General features: G+C 55.4%; 1 protein-coding gene across 1 annotated transcript in view; it reads left to right on the top strand.

The window, feature by feature from the left end:
* The window catches only part of cdk5rap2 (CDK5 regulatory subunit associated protein 2), a 34,476-nt gene that overhangs the window by 6,265 nt on the left and 9,998 nt on the right, over positions 1-18,213 (top strand). The window contains exons 5-34 of the mRNA XM_067249674.1: positions 372-448; positions 788-911; positions 1,105-1,301; positions 1,404-1,566; positions 1,739-1,792; positions 5,110-5,244; positions 5,499-5,618; positions 5,906-5,998; positions 6,506-6,583; positions 6,683-6,823; positions 6,929-7,099; positions 7,240-7,350; positions 7,510-7,647; positions 7,838-8,017; positions 8,158-8,352; positions 8,457-8,648; positions 8,913-9,045; positions 9,359-9,492; positions 9,797-9,913; positions 10,023-10,169; positions 10,373-10,485; positions 10,735-10,874; positions 12,981-13,121; positions 13,373-13,482; positions 13,806-14,006; positions 14,530-14,628; positions 14,780-14,937; positions 15,089-15,536; positions 15,630-17,250; positions 17,886-17,999. Of these exons, the coding sequence (XP_067105775.1) occupies positions 372-448; positions 788-911; positions 1,105-1,301; positions 1,404-1,566; positions 1,739-1,792; positions 5,110-5,244; positions 5,499-5,618; positions 5,906-5,998; positions 6,506-6,583; positions 6,683-6,823; positions 6,929-7,099; positions 7,240-7,350; positions 7,510-7,647; positions 7,838-8,017; positions 8,158-8,352; positions 8,457-8,648; positions 8,913-9,045; positions 9,359-9,492; positions 9,797-9,913; positions 10,023-10,169; positions 10,373-10,485; positions 10,735-10,874; positions 12,981-13,121; positions 13,373-13,482; positions 13,806-14,006; positions 14,530-14,628; positions 14,780-14,937; positions 15,089-15,536; positions 15,630-17,250; positions 17,886-17,999 (5,845 nt within the window). The remainder of the gene's footprint in view (positions 1-371; positions 449-787; positions 912-1,104; positions 1,302-1,403; positions 1,567-1,738; positions 1,793-5,109; positions 5,245-5,498; positions 5,619-5,905; positions 5,999-6,505; positions 6,584-6,682; positions 6,824-6,928; positions 7,100-7,239; positions 7,351-7,509; positions 7,648-7,837; positions 8,018-8,157; positions 8,353-8,456; positions 8,649-8,912; positions 9,046-9,358; positions 9,493-9,796; positions 9,914-10,022; positions 10,170-10,372; positions 10,486-10,734; positions 10,875-12,980; positions 13,122-13,372; positions 13,483-13,805; positions 14,007-14,529; positions 14,629-14,779; positions 14,938-15,088; positions 15,537-15,629; positions 17,251-17,885; positions 18,000-18,213) is intronic.

Genomic DNA, 18,213 nt, shown 5'->3' with positions numbered 1-18,213 from the left:
GTGCACAGCTTCTCTGTGAACACTCCAACACTCCAACCGTCCACGAGAAGCTTACCCTATATGGTCTCCGACTCAGCAGAGGAACGACTCCAAAGGAAGCACACAAAATCGAAATGAATAAATAATGTTGCTTTTAAAATGGTTCTCGTGTTTGCCAAAAGTTGAATCCAGATGTTTTAGATCAGGTTGTATTACAGGTCGTCTTGGTTTGATTTGTGTGGGGTTTGATTCTCTTTTATATTAGGTGGACTATGCATTTGTGTTCAATTATGATCTGTGTGAACTCATTTTGAACCAAATGTGATGTCCTGTTGCACAGCCTGCGCTCTGCTCTCCGAGGCTTTGAGTGTGTCCTCCTCTGCCCTCCTCAGAACATCGAGCTGAAGGTGGAGGTGGAGTCCATGAAGAGAGACCTGGCGGAGAAGCAGGAGCTACTGGTCTCTGCATCGTGAGTCCTGATCAACCTGAACCAGCTCATCTCTTGTGCCTGGGTCCAAGGCAGTCATCTCACTGCCTGCCTGTGTGTGTGTATCTCTCTCTGTGTGTATCTCTGTGTGTGTGTGTGTGTGTGTGTGTGTGTGTGTGTGTGTGTGTGTGTGTGTGTGTGTGTGTGTGTGTGTGTGTGTGTGTGTGTGTGTGTGTGTGTGTGTGTGTGTGTGTGTGTGTGTGTGTGTGTGTGTGTGTGTGTGTGTGTGTGTGTGTGTGTGTGTGTGTGTGTGTGTGTGTGTGTGTGTGTGTGTGTGTGTGTGTGTGTGTGTGTGTGTGTGTGTGTGTGTGTCGCTCCCAGGAAAGCCCTGGAGAGCCTGGCGGGACGGGAGGCGGGAGACTCCCAGCGTGTTAGGGAGCAGGCCCAGAGAGAGATCAGCACTCTCAGAGGAACACTAAGCAAGAAGATCTCTGATCTGGAGCAGGTTGGACCTAGTTGCTCTCAAACACACACTCACACACACCATTATATGATAAAGCTCATATCTCACCAGTACTTTAATCCAGATTAGTTAACCCCATTAGGTGGTAAAAATTCCCTAGAACGGATATTTCGAAGCTTCGGTCTTCCTAACCCTCGCCTGGTCGGTGTTAACTGGCGCCTGTCCTCCACGTCAGGACGTGCGAGCGGCGGAGGAGGAGGTGGAGAAGATGGCCGCCATCGCCGAGCAGGAGAAGATGAGGAGCATCGGGATGGAGAAGCAGCTGCTGTCGCTGGGGTTGACCCCCGGCTCCGCCCCCGGCTCCGCCCCCCAGCCGTCCTCCGGCCTCCCCGCCCCTCAGCAGCTGCAGCAGGCCCTGCAGGAGAGGGACGGGTACGACCTGGACGCGCACGCCCGCGCACGCATAGCATACACGCAACAAGATGGAGACGCGCATCAACTAATACACGCATCACTTCCTGTGTCCCTCCACAGGGTGATCGAACAGCTGAGGACGTCCGTCCAGAACCAGGAAGTGCTGATCCAGCAGCTCCACCGGGCCAGCAGAGACCAGAACACCGACCCGACGTCCACAGACCTCCGCACTCAGGTCACACAACTCACCACTCTCATTGGCCAGAGAGACGAGGAACTCCAGGTAGAACGTCTCTCATTGGTGGATGGGTTTGGGTGTCGGGGGGGATCGTTAGGACTGAAGAATGGTTTCAGTCCTAATCCAGTGACGCTACAGAGACGAGTGTTTGACGTTGCCTCTCATCAAGAGGATGTGAAGCGCGTCACCTGATGTGTCTGTGCTGTGTCCCTGGCAGGCGCTGAGGGCTGAGCTGGACCGGGAGAAGGACAAGACCCAGATGGGCGAGCAGGTTGGTCCTCACCTCTTTGGCTGCCATCTTTCCTCCCCTCCTCCCTTCCCCGTTACACCAGCCCTCAGTCTGGAATCAGTCCGGTTTCAATCACTTTCAATGAGTTTCTATCACCATACAGTAAAGGCCAAGGGGCTGTCCCTTCATGTAGCTTAAGGTTTTTTGTATGATCATTTAATCATTTTGTACCGCTATTGTACTTTTATAATAGATAAAGAATATCAAGGTGAAAGCTTGGTCTGAGAGTGGAGCAGGGCTTTTCAGCCCTGGTGACCTCTCCCCAGGACCCTCTTCTACCCAGGATGCAGTGGGGTTTGTGTGGGTGCTGCCATGTCTGGGGCACGGGGGCCTCTGGGCCGGCCATTCAGCTGGAGCTCCTTTGTTCTGTGTTGGGTCACAGTTGGCCCTCCAGCCATCCATCTCTCATTTCTGTCTGCGTCAACGACATCAAGTCGTACACACACACACACACTCTTTCAATTTCTTTCTCGCTCTTTCTCTATCTCTTTGTCTCACACACACACACACACACACACACACTCACATACACACACACACCATGTGGCTGTTTCCTGAGCCGTGTGACTCTTCCCAGGCTGTGTGTGCCGTTTGAGCAGCGCGGTGACGTTGGTGACGCAGTGAGAAGACGGTCTCTGGCAGCTTTCCTGGGTTGTCCTCGTCTCTGCGGGGCTCCTGTTGTGCGTGTTTGACTGAATGATGGGTTTTCTGGACGTGTGATTGTACGTGTGTGTGTGTGTGTGTTTTTCCGTGGTTGTTGTGCAGAGTCGAGTCTGTCCATGGAGTGCCTGGGCTCTTTGAAGTTTACAGAGAGCGGTCATTAGGCCTGCTTCCGCAAGTCCCCCCTCAGGGATCAAGAAAGTGCGTCCTCCCACGACCAACCACTATTATTATTGCCCGAGTGGAGAGTTCAGAATGGTCTGGTGTGTTACTCTGCCTCTGACCCTGGTCCTCGGGCCTTCCTGGAAGCAGCCCAGGGGGTTAGTGCTGGATTAGCAGGCTGGCGTCGCGCCGGCCCCCTCTGGGTTATTTACAGGCAAGTCGGTTCAAAACACGGCCGCCGTACTGAGCAGCACTCAGGCCTGTCAGAGTCAGTCTGCTTCCTGTCTGTCAGATTAGGGGGGTGACGGAGGGTCAAGGAGAACAGGTAGTTGAGGCCTATGTGTGTTTTGACTCGTGTGTGTGTCATCTGTGTGTGTGTGTGTCACAACCTGCTTGTGTGGCACACACAAGCAGTGTGGCACACACAAGCAGTGTGGGTGGGTGGCACCAGTCTGACCTGAGGAGACCTGCCGTCATCTCCAATCTGACTGCCCACACCTTAACACAGTCAAAGGCTGCCTAACCCACAACCTCCATCACCACCCACTCCGACCTAGCCCCGCCGGCCCCACAGAGGGTTCACCTGACACGGGCCGGAGCCAGAGCCCTGCACTCCTGTCTGGAAGAGAGAGTGCTGGGGATGGCGGTGGAAGCAGCCGTGACACAGATCAATGCAGCGACAGTGGCAGCTAGGGGATTTGGGTCTGATTGAATGTGCGGTTGGAGAGGGAGGAGGAGAGCGAGCGAGCGAGGGAGGGAAGAGGAGGAGGAGGAGGAAGAAGGATTAGAGGCTTAGGGCTAAGCTAGGTACACTGCCCAGCTCTGCTATCCTCCGCTCTGACCGGGAAGAGCTCAGTCTCCTGCGCTCTCCAGAACAGACAGGCAAACCGTTGCCATGGCTGGCAGAAGGACCACCACGGGACAGCCCCCAGCTTGTGTGTGAAGCACCTTGTGGAGCCTGTGTGTGTGCGCTTGGTGGACCAGTCCGGGTGGTGATCTAGCAGCACAGAGCCAGACCGAACCATGAGGGACCCGTGTCGGGTGTGTGGCGTGCGCATGGCGGGCAGCCAGTGTCGCTGGATCTTCAGCTTCACCGGGAGCAGGAAGCTGCAGGTCGTCCTGTCCCACGTGCTGGGCTGGGAGGTGGCCCGCAACGGCCGCAGCGAGTTCCTGTGCGGGAAGTGCGTGTTCCAGCTGGAGAAGGTGGTCCAGCTGGACGTGGAGATGGGCCGGCTCCAGGAGGAGCACGGGGCCCAGCTCCAGAAGCTGCAGGCCCAGAAGGACCATCTGGCCCAGTGCATCGCCCATATCTACACCCGCAACAACCCGGCCGGGGAGAGGGGAGGCGGGGAAGGCGGCGGCAGAAGCAAGATCCCCCTCCGGAGGTCCTCTGGGGGGGGTAGCCCCGAGGAGGGGCAAGGTCTGGCAGGAGGGCAGCACACCCTGGAGAAGCAGCAGCAGAGAGAGGCCGGGTGGCTGTCCGGGGGGCGTGTGAGGAGGTGTGTGAGTCTGGACATCCTGGGTGGGACCGGGGAGGGCCACGGGCGCTCAACCCCCAGGAAGCAGTCCGGATTCGGGGCAGGGACACCAAGCCAACCCCCCGTGAAGAACCCGGGTTTCCGGTCGGCCAAGCTCCGCTCCAGGAGCATGTACCTGGACCTGGTCCAGCGTAAGGTCACCCGCTCCACTTCTCTGCAGTCCCTGAACCCAGACCTCGCCCCTGACGCCCCCTCGGGGGCCCCCACCTCCTCAGACCCCTCAGCTCGGAGACAACTGAGGGAGTCAAAGGTGTGGAGATTCAGAGAGAAGGCCCCCTCCTCCGAGACGCAAACCAGAGCTCCACCCGGAGGACCTCCACCAGGAAAGCCTCCGAAGCCCCGCCCGACCCAGCCCCCCCCGACCCAGCCGCCCCCGACCCAGCCCTCTGTCATCACCGAGCTGCTCCACCTCCTGCGCTCCATCCCCAGGCGTCCAGTCAGGGCGCCTCCAGAGAGCCGGCTCCCCCAGCTCCAGAGGCTCGCGGCGGGGGCTTCCCCACCCGGCCGCCTCACCCCGGGGCCTGGGGCCAGGAGCAGGCACAGGGAGGCCGAGTGGAAGTCCCTCCACGACCTCACCGAGGAGTTCGACGATGACTACGCCCCTCTTAAGGCAGAGGTAGCCATGCTCCGTACACGTCGGACCAAGATCTCCATAGAATAGAGGTCACGGTGGATTAACGTGTGTAACTGGCTGGTCTTGAACGGTCTTAAACTTGATTGAGGTTGTCCACTGGTTTATTTGTGTGTGTGTGTGTGTGTGTGTGTGTATGTGTGTAGTATTCTAGAGGCAGGCGCACAGAAGCTCCGAAACGTCTCTCTTTGAGATGTTTGAATCAAGAGCTGCTTTCCTCTGTCTCGGACCAGCCCGGCTGTTCCAGCCTTCACGTCTGGTTCTCCTTCAGTCAGCCCTGACCTACCTCTGTCCGGTCTCCCTTCCAGGGCTTGGAGGAGAAGCAGAGCGACCAGAGGAGGCTGGAGAGCTCCAACAAGCAGCTGGCTGCGGAGCTCCAGCAGATCAGGACCTCCAACCAGACCCTCAGTCAGACCCTGGAGGACGCTCACACCCAGGCCAAGGTACCAGGGGACAGGCGGAGATCAGAACGGTGTCATCACATTATGTTATATGTTTAGTGGAACAAGTCACTTTTTTTTCCACTTTACTTTCCTAATCCTAACTGTATCATATAGTACCTAAAGAAAAACGTGTCATCTAGGACATAATTTTTTTTAAACTAAACTCTACAATTTTAATACCAGACAATGTAAACATAGCCAATTCTGTTCTCGCAGCCTGATTTCTCTAATGTATGATGTATTTTTGGTGGCAGGCTCTCACTGGTCAGCTTGAAGAGAAGGAGAAGGAGCTCTCCTCAGAGAAGAAGAACACTTTGAAACGAGACAAGACCATCCAGGGCCTCACCTTGGTCCTCAGGGAGAAGGAGAAGGAGGTGGGCTTACAGGGCACTTTCCAACCGCAAGAAAAGGAACTACAATATTGTGACATTATATCTATGATGTCTTGTTGGTCATGTGGAATATATTCTCACCAACTTTGACGGAGACAGATTAAATATGTATGTAGTTTGCACGTTGACTGTTAGAAGGCAAGCTAACTGTTCATCCATGTACGCCACGCTACAGTACGCCCTGGGCGTACCAGATCAAAGTGTTTGGACGTCTTATGTAAGGGTCTCTCTCTAACTCGGTGTTGGGTGTGTGTGGTGGCGTTGCTCAGGTTGAGGAGCTGTGTCACGAGATTGAGGACCGGGATGAGGCTTTGGCCAAGGCCAGGGACACAGCTCACAAAGCCCAGCTCCAGAAATACCAGGCAAGCCAATATCAAGCACTACTTACGCTGTCTTTAATCCAACCTGTGTGTGTGTGTGTGTGTGTGTGTGTGTGTGTGTGTGTGTGTGTGTGTGTGTGTGTGTGTGTGTGTGTGTGTGTGTGTGTGTGTGTGTGTGTGTGTGTGTGTGTGTGTGTGTGTGTGTGTGTGTGTGTGTGTGTGTGTGTGTGTGTGTGTGTGTGTGTGTGTGTGTGTGTGTGTGTGTGTGTGTGTGTGTGTGTGTGTGTGTGTGTGTGTGTGTGTGTGTGTGTGTGTGTGTGTGTGTGTGTGGGAGGGAGGGAGGGAGGGAGGGAGGGAGAGTGAAAGATAAAGCGAGTCTGAAAAAGAATGGAAGAGAGAAATATGAGAGAGACGTGCTTAAATGTGTACAATCTTGCCACTACATGGTCAAATAAATATAAAGTTTATACTCACTGGAGTACCCCCAGCCACACACACACACACACCTGCCCGTGGTAACCCCATATTTCTTATTGCCCTCCTCCCCAGGGGGCAGAGGAGCACCAGAACCTGCTGATGGAGAAGCAGGCGGAGCTGGCCCTGCTACAGGGAGACCACCACGCCAAGGTAAGGGGCCAGTAGAGGCGGATGGATATGACACCACGGTCTTACGCTAACCGCCGGCCCACTGACCTCCACGTCTCCCTCCGCCTCCCTCTCGGCCAGGTTCTGGAGGCCCAGAAGCTGCAGCGGTCGCTGGGCAGGAGGGAGCAGGAGGTGGCCGACCTGCAACAGGCCAAGGAGCAGCAGGAGCTGGAGCTGGAGGACCTGCAGCAGCAGAAGAAGAAGGGAGACAAGGCCCTGAATGTAAGACCTCCGGCAGAGGCCGGCCTAGTTTTCACCCCCCCAGTCAATGTTCTTGCTGTTGTTGTTGTTGTTGTTGATGATCTCGTGGTTGTTCCTGGTTCCCAGGAAGCCCAGAACCAGCTGAAGAAGCTGAGCGGGGAGCTGGCGGAGCGAGAGGCGGCGCTGGAGCAGCACTACCAGGAGCTGCTGGAGCAGACCCAGAGGAAGCTGCAGGCCCAGCACGCCTCCATCCAGCGCCTCACCACCACCCTGGCCGACAAGGAGCAGCAGCTGCAGGTAGGAGCTCCGTGTTCTGCTGGTGGGGAGCGAATGGGTTTCTTTAGTGTTTTGGGTGATATTTTGGTCCATTCCTGCTTCCTGTCACTCTATTTCTCCTCCCTGTCTACTGTCCGTTTCTCCCCCCCCCCCCCTCCCAGGAGTACATGAACATGGTTCGAGACTTGGAGCACAGCAGGAGCCCGGGAGGAAGTGACATCATGCTATCTAAGTTGCGTGAGCGACTGAGAGAGAAGGAGAAGGCTCTGGAGGTGTGTTGACTCTCCCAAGAGGCGCCACCCTCTCTCTATCTGTCTCTCTTTCTTTCTCTTACACCTGCCGACTGCTATCAAGTGTCTTACTGTGTTTTCAGCCTCCCCCTATCCTTCAGTAGTGTATAAATACCACTTTGTTGTGATCCTGTCGTCCAGCAAGCGCTGGATGATAAGTTTGCGGCCGTCGAGGAGAAGGACAACGAGATCCACCAGCTCCAGCTGTCCCTCCGAGAGAAGGAGAGAGACTTGGAGAGACTCAGCAACCTGCTGGCTCACAACGAGGACACCATCAGCGTAAGAGAGACCTCAGGGCTCCCGCACCATACACGGACCCAGTAGAACCTACACTCCCCGTGTCGGGTGTTTTTAGTGGAGATATTTTCCACATGCATTGCGTTTTCAGAATGCCCCGAACGTTCCCTACCCTTCCTGTCTCCTCCGTGTTTTTCATCTCTTCTGCTTGTCCCCTCTCCCGCCGCCGCAGAGCTTTGACTCGCTCGTCAAGGAGAAGGACGTGGAGCTGCAGCACCAGGTGAACACCCTGAAGAACCTGCAGAGGGCCAAGCAGGAGGCGGAGGACAACCTGAACAGGTCCCTCAGGGAGAAGGACGCCATCATCAGCCAGCTGCAGATCTCCCTGGAGGGCAAGACCAAGGACATGGAGGTAGGGGCACGCACAAGCGCGCGCCTGACCCCCCCCCCCCCACACACACACACACACACACACACACACACACACACACACACACACACACACACACACACAACAAACAACACACACACCTCCCCTCGTTCCCTCGGCAGGACATGGCTGGCGTGATGCTGAGCCGGTCTCAGAGCCAGGCGCGTGACCTGGCGGAGCAGATGGCTCAGAGGTTAAAGGTGAACGAGGCCATGCTGGCCGAGGCTGTGAAGGCCAGGGAGAGGCTCGTGGCCGACAACGAGAGCGCCGTGGAGGGCCTGCTGGCCACCATCAGCAGCAAGGACCAGCTGCTCAAGGTAAACACACACACACACATTCTATCTCACTTGAACACTATGATGCTATGTTTAATAACGGTATCTTATGCCTCGCTAACATTTCCTTGCGCGCCCTCCTCCAGGAGTCCGCCGAGCGCTACAACCGCGCTCTGTCGGAGCGCGCCCAGGAGATCCAGGACATGAAGCGGCAGCGGGCCGAGAGGCAGCAGCAGCTCGCGGCCGCGGAGAAGCTCAGCACCGCGGCAACGCAGGAGGGTCACCTGGAAACGGCGGAGCTCCGGGCTCAGCTGGCGGAGAAGGACGCCATCATCAGCGTGAGTCTGAGGGGGGAGGAGAGACTTCCTCACACAGAGGAGCGTCAGGGGGACAGAGAGGAGCTCCCCGAGCTCATTAGAACAGGAAGCTTCTCTCCGGCCTTCCTCGTTCCTTGTTAGTTCGCTGGATGCCCACAGGAAGAGGCAGACGGGACGGACTCCCAGCGAGACTGCTGACAGAGGACTAGAACGTCCCTTGACAGTAGGCTAACGAGTCACATAGATGCCTGTGTACTGACCTGCCTCCCTCCACTCCACCCGTAGAAGCTGCTGGAGCGGGGGCAGGAGAGGGACCACTTCCTGTTGGAGCTGCGCCAGCAGGAGGCGGCCCCCCCCCAGGTGCTGGAGCTGAGGCAGACCATCCAGGTGCTGCGGGATCAGCTGGAGGAGAGGGAAGGTGAGGAGCCATGACACCCCCAGCTCTCCGTCTCTCTCTCTGTCTCCGTCTCTCTGTCTCTCTCTCTCTGTCTCTCTGTCTCCGTCTCTGTCTCTCTGTCTCCGTCTCTCTCTCTCTCTGTCTCTCTCTTTGGCATGAGACCACGAGGACCGTATACAACCTCTCTGGATCCACGATGAGCTAGCTACCTGCCCTGGATACAGCCTCTCTCGATAACACGCTCACACAAACCCGATTTTTTTTAAAGACATTGTCGACACCGAGCATCTGAAAGGTGTCTCTCACGCTCCGTCCTCTCTCCTTCCTCCCGCAGCCGAGCGGAGAAACAGCGAGGACAACATGGAGAAAGCTCCTCTCACCAAGAAGATGGCCGTGGTCCTGAAGAAGGAGCTGGCTCATAAGACCGAGGCCCTCAACAAGGCCCTGAAGAGAGAGAACGAGCTGAAGGTGAACAGGCCCTCTGCGACAGTCTGACTCCATATACGCCTAGACAGTAGGAAAGCAGTGACGCGGCACATTTCTAGAAGCCAGAGAGAGTCCTCTGGCGTTCTGTTGGGCCTAATACGTGTCTCTGATCTCATGTTGACTCGTCACTTGGTGAACAAGTACTCTTTGTCCAGACAGACCAAATCATTATTTTACTGCCTTTTTAGCTTTATCCCCCCACATACAACCACACATCACCAAAAAGTGGTTGAGGGTGACTTGCCTGTGGTCAAGGGAGGGTTAATGTTGCCGTGTGCTGATCCAGATCTCCGTGGCGGAGCTGCAGTCGGTCCTGTCCGAGCTGGAGGGTCGAATCGAAGGCCAGGCCGCCAACGTCGAGTCCCTCACCGCCACTCTGGAGACCAAGGATGAAATCATCCATGTGAGACGGACACACACACACCACTACACACACACACACGTTTTTTTAGTCGTCAAGTATACAGCAGAAAGGGGACATGGGTAGAACTATGTTGTGTTCCTGCTGACAGGAGCTCCACGAGCGTCTGGGCCAGAGAGGGGACAGCCAGGCTGGTGCTGCCCAGCAGCAGGCTGCCGAGGCTGGGCTGGAGCGCTCCCTCCCCAGCCTCCCGCAGAGGGAGAGAACCATCATTGGGGGAGACCGCCAGAACGAAGAGGTCCACACTTTACTGCTAAAACTATTTAGATATAGTTATTGTTGGTCTGTTCTGACTGGATACTTAAATCAGCTTCATTTCTGGGGTTGAAAAAATACATATTTGAAATCCCAAAAAGGGTTACAAGTAAGTTTCCAGCGGTGGTCAAACCGGGCTGTCAATAATGGCATCCTGACCTCTGACCTCCACCCCTCCCCCCCCAGGCCCTGCCGGCCCTGGCCGTCCTACAGATGGAGCGCGAGGCCCTGAACCGCTCGCTGAGGGCGGAGCAGCAGCTCTACTCCAGCCTGGTCCGCACCGTCAAGGAGCAGGACAGGTAGGACAGGCTCAGTGGGGCGGATGGGGGGGGGGAGGAGATACCTATTTGGGATTTGTCATTGGCCTCTTGGTGGACAGTAATTGTTTTTATTCAAATATTGATTTAAGGCGAAACATTTTGGGAGCTTGATTATTGAATTTTTTTGATACAAAGACAAAACGAGCTGAAGATCCACACTTAATGGTAAAAGTGCACACTGCACCACAAGGTCGTGCTGAAGGGCGTGCGTGTGTGTGTGTGTGTCAGTGCCCAGCGCCTCCACGCGCTGCAGATGGAGCTAACGGCAGTGCAGCTCCTCAGACAGCAGCTGGAGGAGGGCGTGAGGACCAACGAGGAGCTGAGGGAGGACCTGGAGCGAGAGATCCACCGCGCCCAGCTCCGAGAAGGTGCCACATTCACACACTTCTAGAGGGGGGGGGGGGGGGAGGGATGTAAACACACACATTCATGCTACACAAACACAGCTTTTGTGTCATGTTCTCATGTCTGTTTGCACCTTCTCATACTTGTAACGTTGCCTGGTTACAAGCCTTGTCTGTCTGGCGTGTCGTCTGCATGTATACCTCTTATACTGTGCTGCTTCTCTGCTCTGTCATCTGCTCTGTCACCTGCTCTGTCACCTGCTCTGTCATCTGCTCTGTCATCTGCTCTGTCACCTGCTCTGTCACCTGCTCTGTCATCTACTCTGTCACCTGGCCTGTCCTCCCTTCTGTCCAACATCCTCATCTGTTTGGACCCGAGTTACGGGATAGTCTACAGTGGATTGTTTTGGCTGTTAATGTCCACGCTCAACAAACTCCTCACCTGTCATGTCTTTCATCGTCATCATCATCCGTGTAATAAAGCATGCTGTGTGTCTGGTCTGTCCCTCTGTCTCTCACTTCACACTTTCAGTTAAATTCTGTTTGATTTGTCCATTAAAAAAAACTGTGTGTGTGTTACCGCCTCTCATCATCATCCTCATTAATCCAAACCCAGCCCAGCCATCTGTCCCTCATATGAATCAGACACCACACGTTTCCTGTCGTTTCATAACCCACTGGAGGAATAGTGGGCTTTAAAAGCACTGACTATTTCATGCACGGAGATTATCCTCACATTCATAAGAGCTTAGCTCTTCGAAGATAGACAACAGTCAAACGACCTCCTTATCGTCCCCCTTTCTCTCTGGGTCTCCTCCCCGTGATAAGGGGCCCACCGGGTCACATTACGTTAGCATGATGCTAATTCCTGGCGATATTTGGGGGTTTATGAAATCTCACGTGTGGCTAGGTCACGTGCAGCCTGATGCCCTGTGGGTGTAGGGGTGGAAGGAGAGCAGCGCCGATCAAGTCAGGCAGGACGGAGGTAGAGAGGAAGAGGGGGAGGAATCGGTGTGGATCTGGCTAAAATGGAGGACTTATTCATCCCAGCGTCTAATGCGTGTGTGTATTGGAGCGTGCGTGCATGTGTCGAGTGTGTTCATTTGCGGGGCACGTGTGTGTGTTCCCGTCTGGCTGGCAGGACCAGGTGTGTATAAATAGGTCTCCTGGCAACGAGGTCTCATATTCACTCTACCTCAGGGTGAGGATGAACATTCGCTCTATAAATAGAGAGAAATATGGAGAGAGAAATGGATTGGGGGGGATGGGGGGAGAGAAGGGGAAAGTTCCCATCTGTCTCTTTTGATAACCCGCAATTTCCTCACGGACAGTTTTAATAAGCCAGGCTTTTGTAAACATGCTTGGCCTGCTCCCAGCTCTACATGCAGCACTATGATTCAGGCCTTATGTAAGGCAGCACTTAGTCAACAACCCCCCTCTTCACAGCCGGCTGACCAGCCTGTGTTGTGTGCGCAAAGTACCTGTTTATATATATATATAATTTTTATGGAATCAATCGTAATACAGTTTCATTCGGAAAATACTAAAGAAATTAAACATGACAAACACTAAATCTTACAAACACAAAAAAATAAGATAATATTAGTAGAGACAGATAAAATAATATGAAAAAGAAAAGTGGAAAAACTTGATGAAAAGATGTGTTGGAGGTATAGATCTGTCTGGATGCCCACCAAACTTTTGCAATTAAAACAAAGTGACAGTTAGAGGTGTTAAACAAACCAAGCAACTTCATAGGTATGATAAAGCAAATCAAGTCGACTATAGAGGTTTTAGTGGGTTGCACACAAGTTGACTGAACCAACAACAACAGAACATCTAACCATCCTATCCTCGGGTACCCAAAACCAGGTCTCATGTTCAGAGCCGTGTCTTCAGAACCTGTCTCAGAGACTCAATTGATACTCTTTAAAATGTGTCTCCCTGTTTCTTCAGAACCTCTGTCTAAACCCTTTTCTCAGTTTTTTGGAACATGTACTTCAGAACCCGGAAATCTCAAATCATTATATCACTGCCATGTTGTCAGCAACGTAACACCTACAGAATCAAGAAGCTCCGAATCATATTCACAGAAGCCTCACCCCCCCCCCCCCCCACCCTGTGTTGCAGGTGTGGATCTGGTGGACCCCAGGGAGATGGAGAGCGTCCGACACCAGCTGGAGGATGCCCATCGCTGGAACGCCTCGCTGCAGGCCCGCCTCGGAGCCATCCAGAACCGCGGAGGAGGGGTGGGCGCCACCAACGACACGGGTGAGACCCTGCCACCAGGGGGCGCTACGCCGGACCTGTACAGACACAACACAACCACCATCTAGAGGAACACTATCCTGTATTTTAGCCTCTGTTAGCATCGCAGACAATTCTAGTCTGTGCCCTCAAGAAGTGTGACACCTTTGAATGGCCAAATGCAGGAGTTCCGAAAACGCTAAACGTGAACCGTGAACGACGACCGTGATGGATGCGGTTGGCACGCGTAGCTGATTCCTCTCTCTCCTCTGCAGCAGACACCATGAGCTTCGTGGCCGACCAGACGTCCTACATGAGCATCTGCGTGGGGGAGGGGGAGGAGAGGGGGCTGTCCCAGCTGTCAGACGAGGAGCTCAGACACAAGGTGAACTCTCACCCAGGACCGGCTAATCTTCCAGAGAAGCCCACCAAAAACACGTTTCATGGCGTATCCAATGATTCGTGTCTGGTTATCGAGTCCCATCATTTGGATTTCAAATATATCCTTGGATGTACAGCGAAAAAGTAAAAAAAAAAATAATATATATATATATTATATACATTTGATATATTTTTGGGTGCCTAAGAATTCTGCACATTACGCGTTTGGAAAGTGAGTGGATGTATCAATATGTTCGATCTGATCTAGGTGATTGAGCCTGTACAGCAGGTGGGGGTTTTCTCACCCTGGGTGTGTCTCTGCTCCAGCTTGTGGAGCTGCAGGATCAGGTCAGCAGGCTTCAGGCTACCAACGCTGACCTCCAGAGGAGGCTGACGGAGGAGAGGACAGACGCTGACCCTGACCCGACCCTCGACCCCTCTGGGAGGACGGAGGCTGACCCTGACCCGACCCTCGACCCCTCTGGGAGGACGGAGGCTGGCCTCGCAGGCAGCAAGCCCAGGACACAGGTTAGACACGTAGATATAAACCAATGTCTTGGCTGCCTGGCTCAACGAGCTGGTTCAGAACCAGCCAGTTCCTTGTTTTTTTAGTTCCTTATCCTTCCTCTGCATCTGAGGATCATCCTCCACTTCCTCCTAACCTTTGACTTCTGACCCTGAAATTTCACCTCTGCCTGGTAGCTACTAATGCCTTATCCGTGGCACTTTTGTCAGTAGTGATCTGTCTGAACTCTCTAACCTGTGTCTTGTCTGTCTGCTGTAGGTAGCATCTCCTACCTCCCTCTTTTTCTCCATCCCTCCTCTAACCAGTCCCTGTTTTCTTATCTCTGTGTCCATGGACCTGTCCTCCACCTCCTCCTCCTCTTTCTACTCCATCTCCTCCTCTTCCACCCCCTCCTCCTCCTCCCATTAGGCCTCTCACCCCATCCTGCCGTTGCTGTGCAGTGCTTTTTACGGGTTCTGTTCTTTCATTGCATTTTCTTTTACCAAGCCATGTGTGTCACATTCGCCTGCCACCCCATTACTGTAGCTCATAGAGAGGACGATGAGGCAGCAGGCTGGAGGGCAGGGCACAGCGCCCCCCTCAGGATTGGATGGGATACTGCAGGCAGACCGCAGTCCGGGTCAGGTATGCACGGGGGAGCATGTCTAGAAGGAGGGGACGAGCCTTCCTCGTATGGACGTTGATCAAATCAAAGACATTTTGGGGGGGGGGGGAAGCATGACGAACAGCTTATCCCGAATCAAAGTCGCCGTATTCCTGGTGTTTCATTCCCCAGAGTTCCTTACCTCGCCTTGCTCATGGTCTCTCTCAGGCTGTGGACGGGGGGCAGGGGACGATGGCAGACGCCAGCCCGAGGGGAGGGGAGAGGGGGGAGGGAGAGCTGCTCCGGTCTCTCCTGGACGAATGTGGAGTCCTGTCAGCCAATCAGCTCAGGTGAGACACCAGGACATCTCCATATGGCTCTCTGCTGGCTCAGGTCAAGATATCGACGTCCAAAACAAACATCGAATGACACGTCAGGCTTGTGGGTTTTCCTGATGTTTATATTTGAAGAGTGATGACGAAAGGGATGATGACGTTTCAGGGACGAGGTCCAGAGGCTGAGGTCGGAGCGCCTAGAGCTGCGAGGGCTCCTGAAGGAGGGGAAGTCGTCCGAGAGGAGGGAGAAGGAGAGCGACGACAGCTGCGTCACCAGCGAGGCTGACCTGCGGCAGACCGTGGACAGGCTGAGGTCGGAGGCCGGAGGTCACCGCAGGGTCATCCGCCTCCTGCAGGAGCAGCTGGAGACCAACGCGGTTCTTGCGGCCGCCGACGGGCAGATGAACCTCGACCCGGAGCTGGTCGCTGGTGTGAGCCGGGAGACCGAGAGTCTGCGGGCCGAGAAGAAGGGAGCGCAGAGGAGGGGAAGAGGGAAGGAGGGAGAGACGAAAGGGAAGACGCGGGGAGATCATCTCACCCCCCAGGGAAGCAGTCTCCACACCAAGGGCCGGTCACCAAGCAAGAGTCACCAACAGCAGGCATCCAAACGGGCGGTAAGATCTCTCTCAAACGTATAGATCTCTTTTTATTTTGTTACCTTTTGTTGGTGTCTCGATGGTCTCGTGATGTTCTTGGCTGTGTTTCAGGCGGGGCTCAAGTCTCGCCTCCCGGTTCCTGTGAGGCTGAAGAGCGAGGGCAGCAGTGGGTGGGGCAGCAGAGAGTCTGTGCAGCCAGACAGCTCCAACGAAGCACAGCCCCCCAACCAGGACCACAGAGGAGTTTACGGGTCCGATCAAAAGACATCTCCAGGCTCCGATTCCCCAAGCTCCACCCTGGACGTCAACCTAGGGTCGGCCCAGCACCCGGGGGCCAGACTGGGCATGGAGGTCAGGAAAGGCCCAGGCTTGGAGGACCACCAGGCCGCTGAGATGGAGCCCTGGCAGGGCCAGTCTGACAGAGAGCTCCTGGCCCAGCTGGAGCTCCTCCACCAGGAGTGCCAGGAGAAGGAGGGGCTGGTCGTCCGATTGGAGGAGCAGGTAGCGGAGTGGGAGGAGCTTCAAGCTCAGCTCCAGGAGAAGGACAAGCTGAACCGCCAGTACCTGGAGGCCCTGCAGGCCGCAGAGTCCACCATCGCTTACCTCACCGCCTGCAACCTGGACAGCCAGGCAGGGGGAGGGCCACCCGCCGGCCCCGGCTCCGACCCTGCCCTCCGCAGGCAGTGTGTGGAACTGCAGAAGGCGCTGCAGGAGAAGGAGAAGCTCAACAGCCAGCTGGTGGAGTGTCTCAGCATGGCGGAGACGGCCATCTCCTCTCTCAGCGCCACCTCGCCGTCCTCGTCCGACGGCTCGGACGGCCGGGGCGACCCCCAGGAGCTGTGCGTGAGGCTGGAGGCCGCCCTGCGCCAGGTCAACGCCTCCCTGGACGGCCGCGGGCCGGCCGGGGGGCCCGGGGCCGCCGGCGGGCAACGGGGCCCGGACCAAGAGCTGCAGCGACAGGCCGACTCCCTGCAGGAGGCGCTGTGGGAGCAGAGCAGGCTCAACGCCGAGCTGCAGGAGAGGCTGAGGGCCGCCGAGGCAGCTGCTGCGCGGCCGGGAGGGGACGCCAAAGCCAACACCGCCCCCTCTGGCCCGGAGGGCAGCGGCAACAGACAGGTGGAGGGACAGCATGGGAGAAACAAGATGGCGTCGTCAGAGAGGACGGGTGCGAGCCAGGAGGAGATGTGCAGGCGTCTGTCGGAGTGTCTGGGAGTCACGGAGGCAGCTATAGCCTCTCTCGCAGTTCTCTGTGCCGCTACAGGCTCCACCTTCTCTGCCGACAGACTGGCTCAGACCGGTTCGGACCTCCAGACACAGCTGGACAGGCTCCAGAGAGTCATGAAAGAGAAGGAAGCACTGGGAGAGGCGGGCTCAGCAGGACCCTGCAGAACCTCCACCCACCAGAACCAGACACCGGCAGGGGCTGGAGCCGGGGGACCGTCCGCCCAGAACCCCCACCACAACCTCTGCCTCCTCCAGAGGCTCTTCTACGAACATGCCCAGAGGATCTCGGAGCTCCAGGCCGCCCTGGAGACGCGCGATGCCCAGCTGCGGGAGCCCGCTCCCGGGGCAGCAGCATCAGGAAACGCCCAGGCTCAGACGGAGGCCTTGCAGAAGGCCCTGAAGGAGAAGAAGAAGACGTGCAGGAGCCTGGAGGAGAAGCTGGCCACGGCTCAGTCCATCATCGCCCTGCACAACTCCAAGAAGTCCAGTGAAGGAGCTTCACATACGGGTAAGGTGTCACCTTATATATCCCACCTGCAGTCTGGCCACGATGGGTCTGCCAGTCATTTACTATTTAAAATTGGGACAATTCAAATATATAACTAAATACATATAGGCCAAGTTTCCCAGACATGGATTAAGCCTAGTCCTGCAGTAAGAGAAATATTTCATGAAGATCTCCATTGAAAAGGTTTTTAGTCTAGGACTAAGCATAATCCACGTCTGGGGAAACTGGGCCCTAATTATATATAACCTAGTCATACCATGAAATAAACCGTATAGACACTGCACACAAGCCTGTAAGTGCATCTGTGTGGGTAGAGATGCATGTTTGCAGGTGTGTGAGGCATGAGAGGCAGACCTTACCGTATGCACCAGAGGGAGCTTTGGACTGGCTTTGACGCATGCTCCCGACAGCCAGGTCGCAGAGAGCAGGCACCTGTGTGCCTCCTCTTCCCATGTGACCATAAAGCGACGGCGGACACATAAGCCAGGATCAAAACGGACCTTGGCTTTCCCTGTCTGAAAGAGAGGGGGGGGGGTGGCAAGAAAAATTGAGAGCGAGCGCAGAGGGACAGGAACACACACACACCGGCGTCCAGTGGACGTGGCGCTCCTAACCCCTTGGCGTGTGTTGTCTAGCGCCCCCTCCGGAGCGGGATGAAAAGGGCGTGCAGGTGGACCAGCAGGACCTGGGTTACGAGACCAGTGGCAAGAGTGAGACTGAGGTGGATAGGGAGGAGAGCAGTAGCACAGGTAGAACACCTCGTCTAGACGTCCGTCTGGACAGCCGCTCGGTGCATGTCTGTCTGGAGAGTGGACACTAACGATGAATCCCACTTGTGGCTGCTGGAGTCTGTTTGCATGAGGAATGGGCACTACTTATTCTATAACCCACACGTGTGTGTGTGTGTGTGTGTGTGAGAGATCTGGGTCTTCTGTTTGTTCTGGTTTTTACCTGGGTTCTGGT

Source organism: Osmerus mordax, chromosome 14, assembly GCF_038355195.1.
Source record: "Osmerus mordax isolate fOsmMor3 chromosome 14, fOsmMor3.pri, whole genome shotgun sequence".
Taxonomy (NCBI): Eukaryota; Metazoa; Chordata; class Actinopteri; order Osmeriformes; family Osmeridae; genus Osmerus; species Osmerus mordax.
The sequence above is the reverse complement of the archived record's forward strand: the minus strand, read 5'-3'. Positions and strand labels throughout refer to the sequence as shown.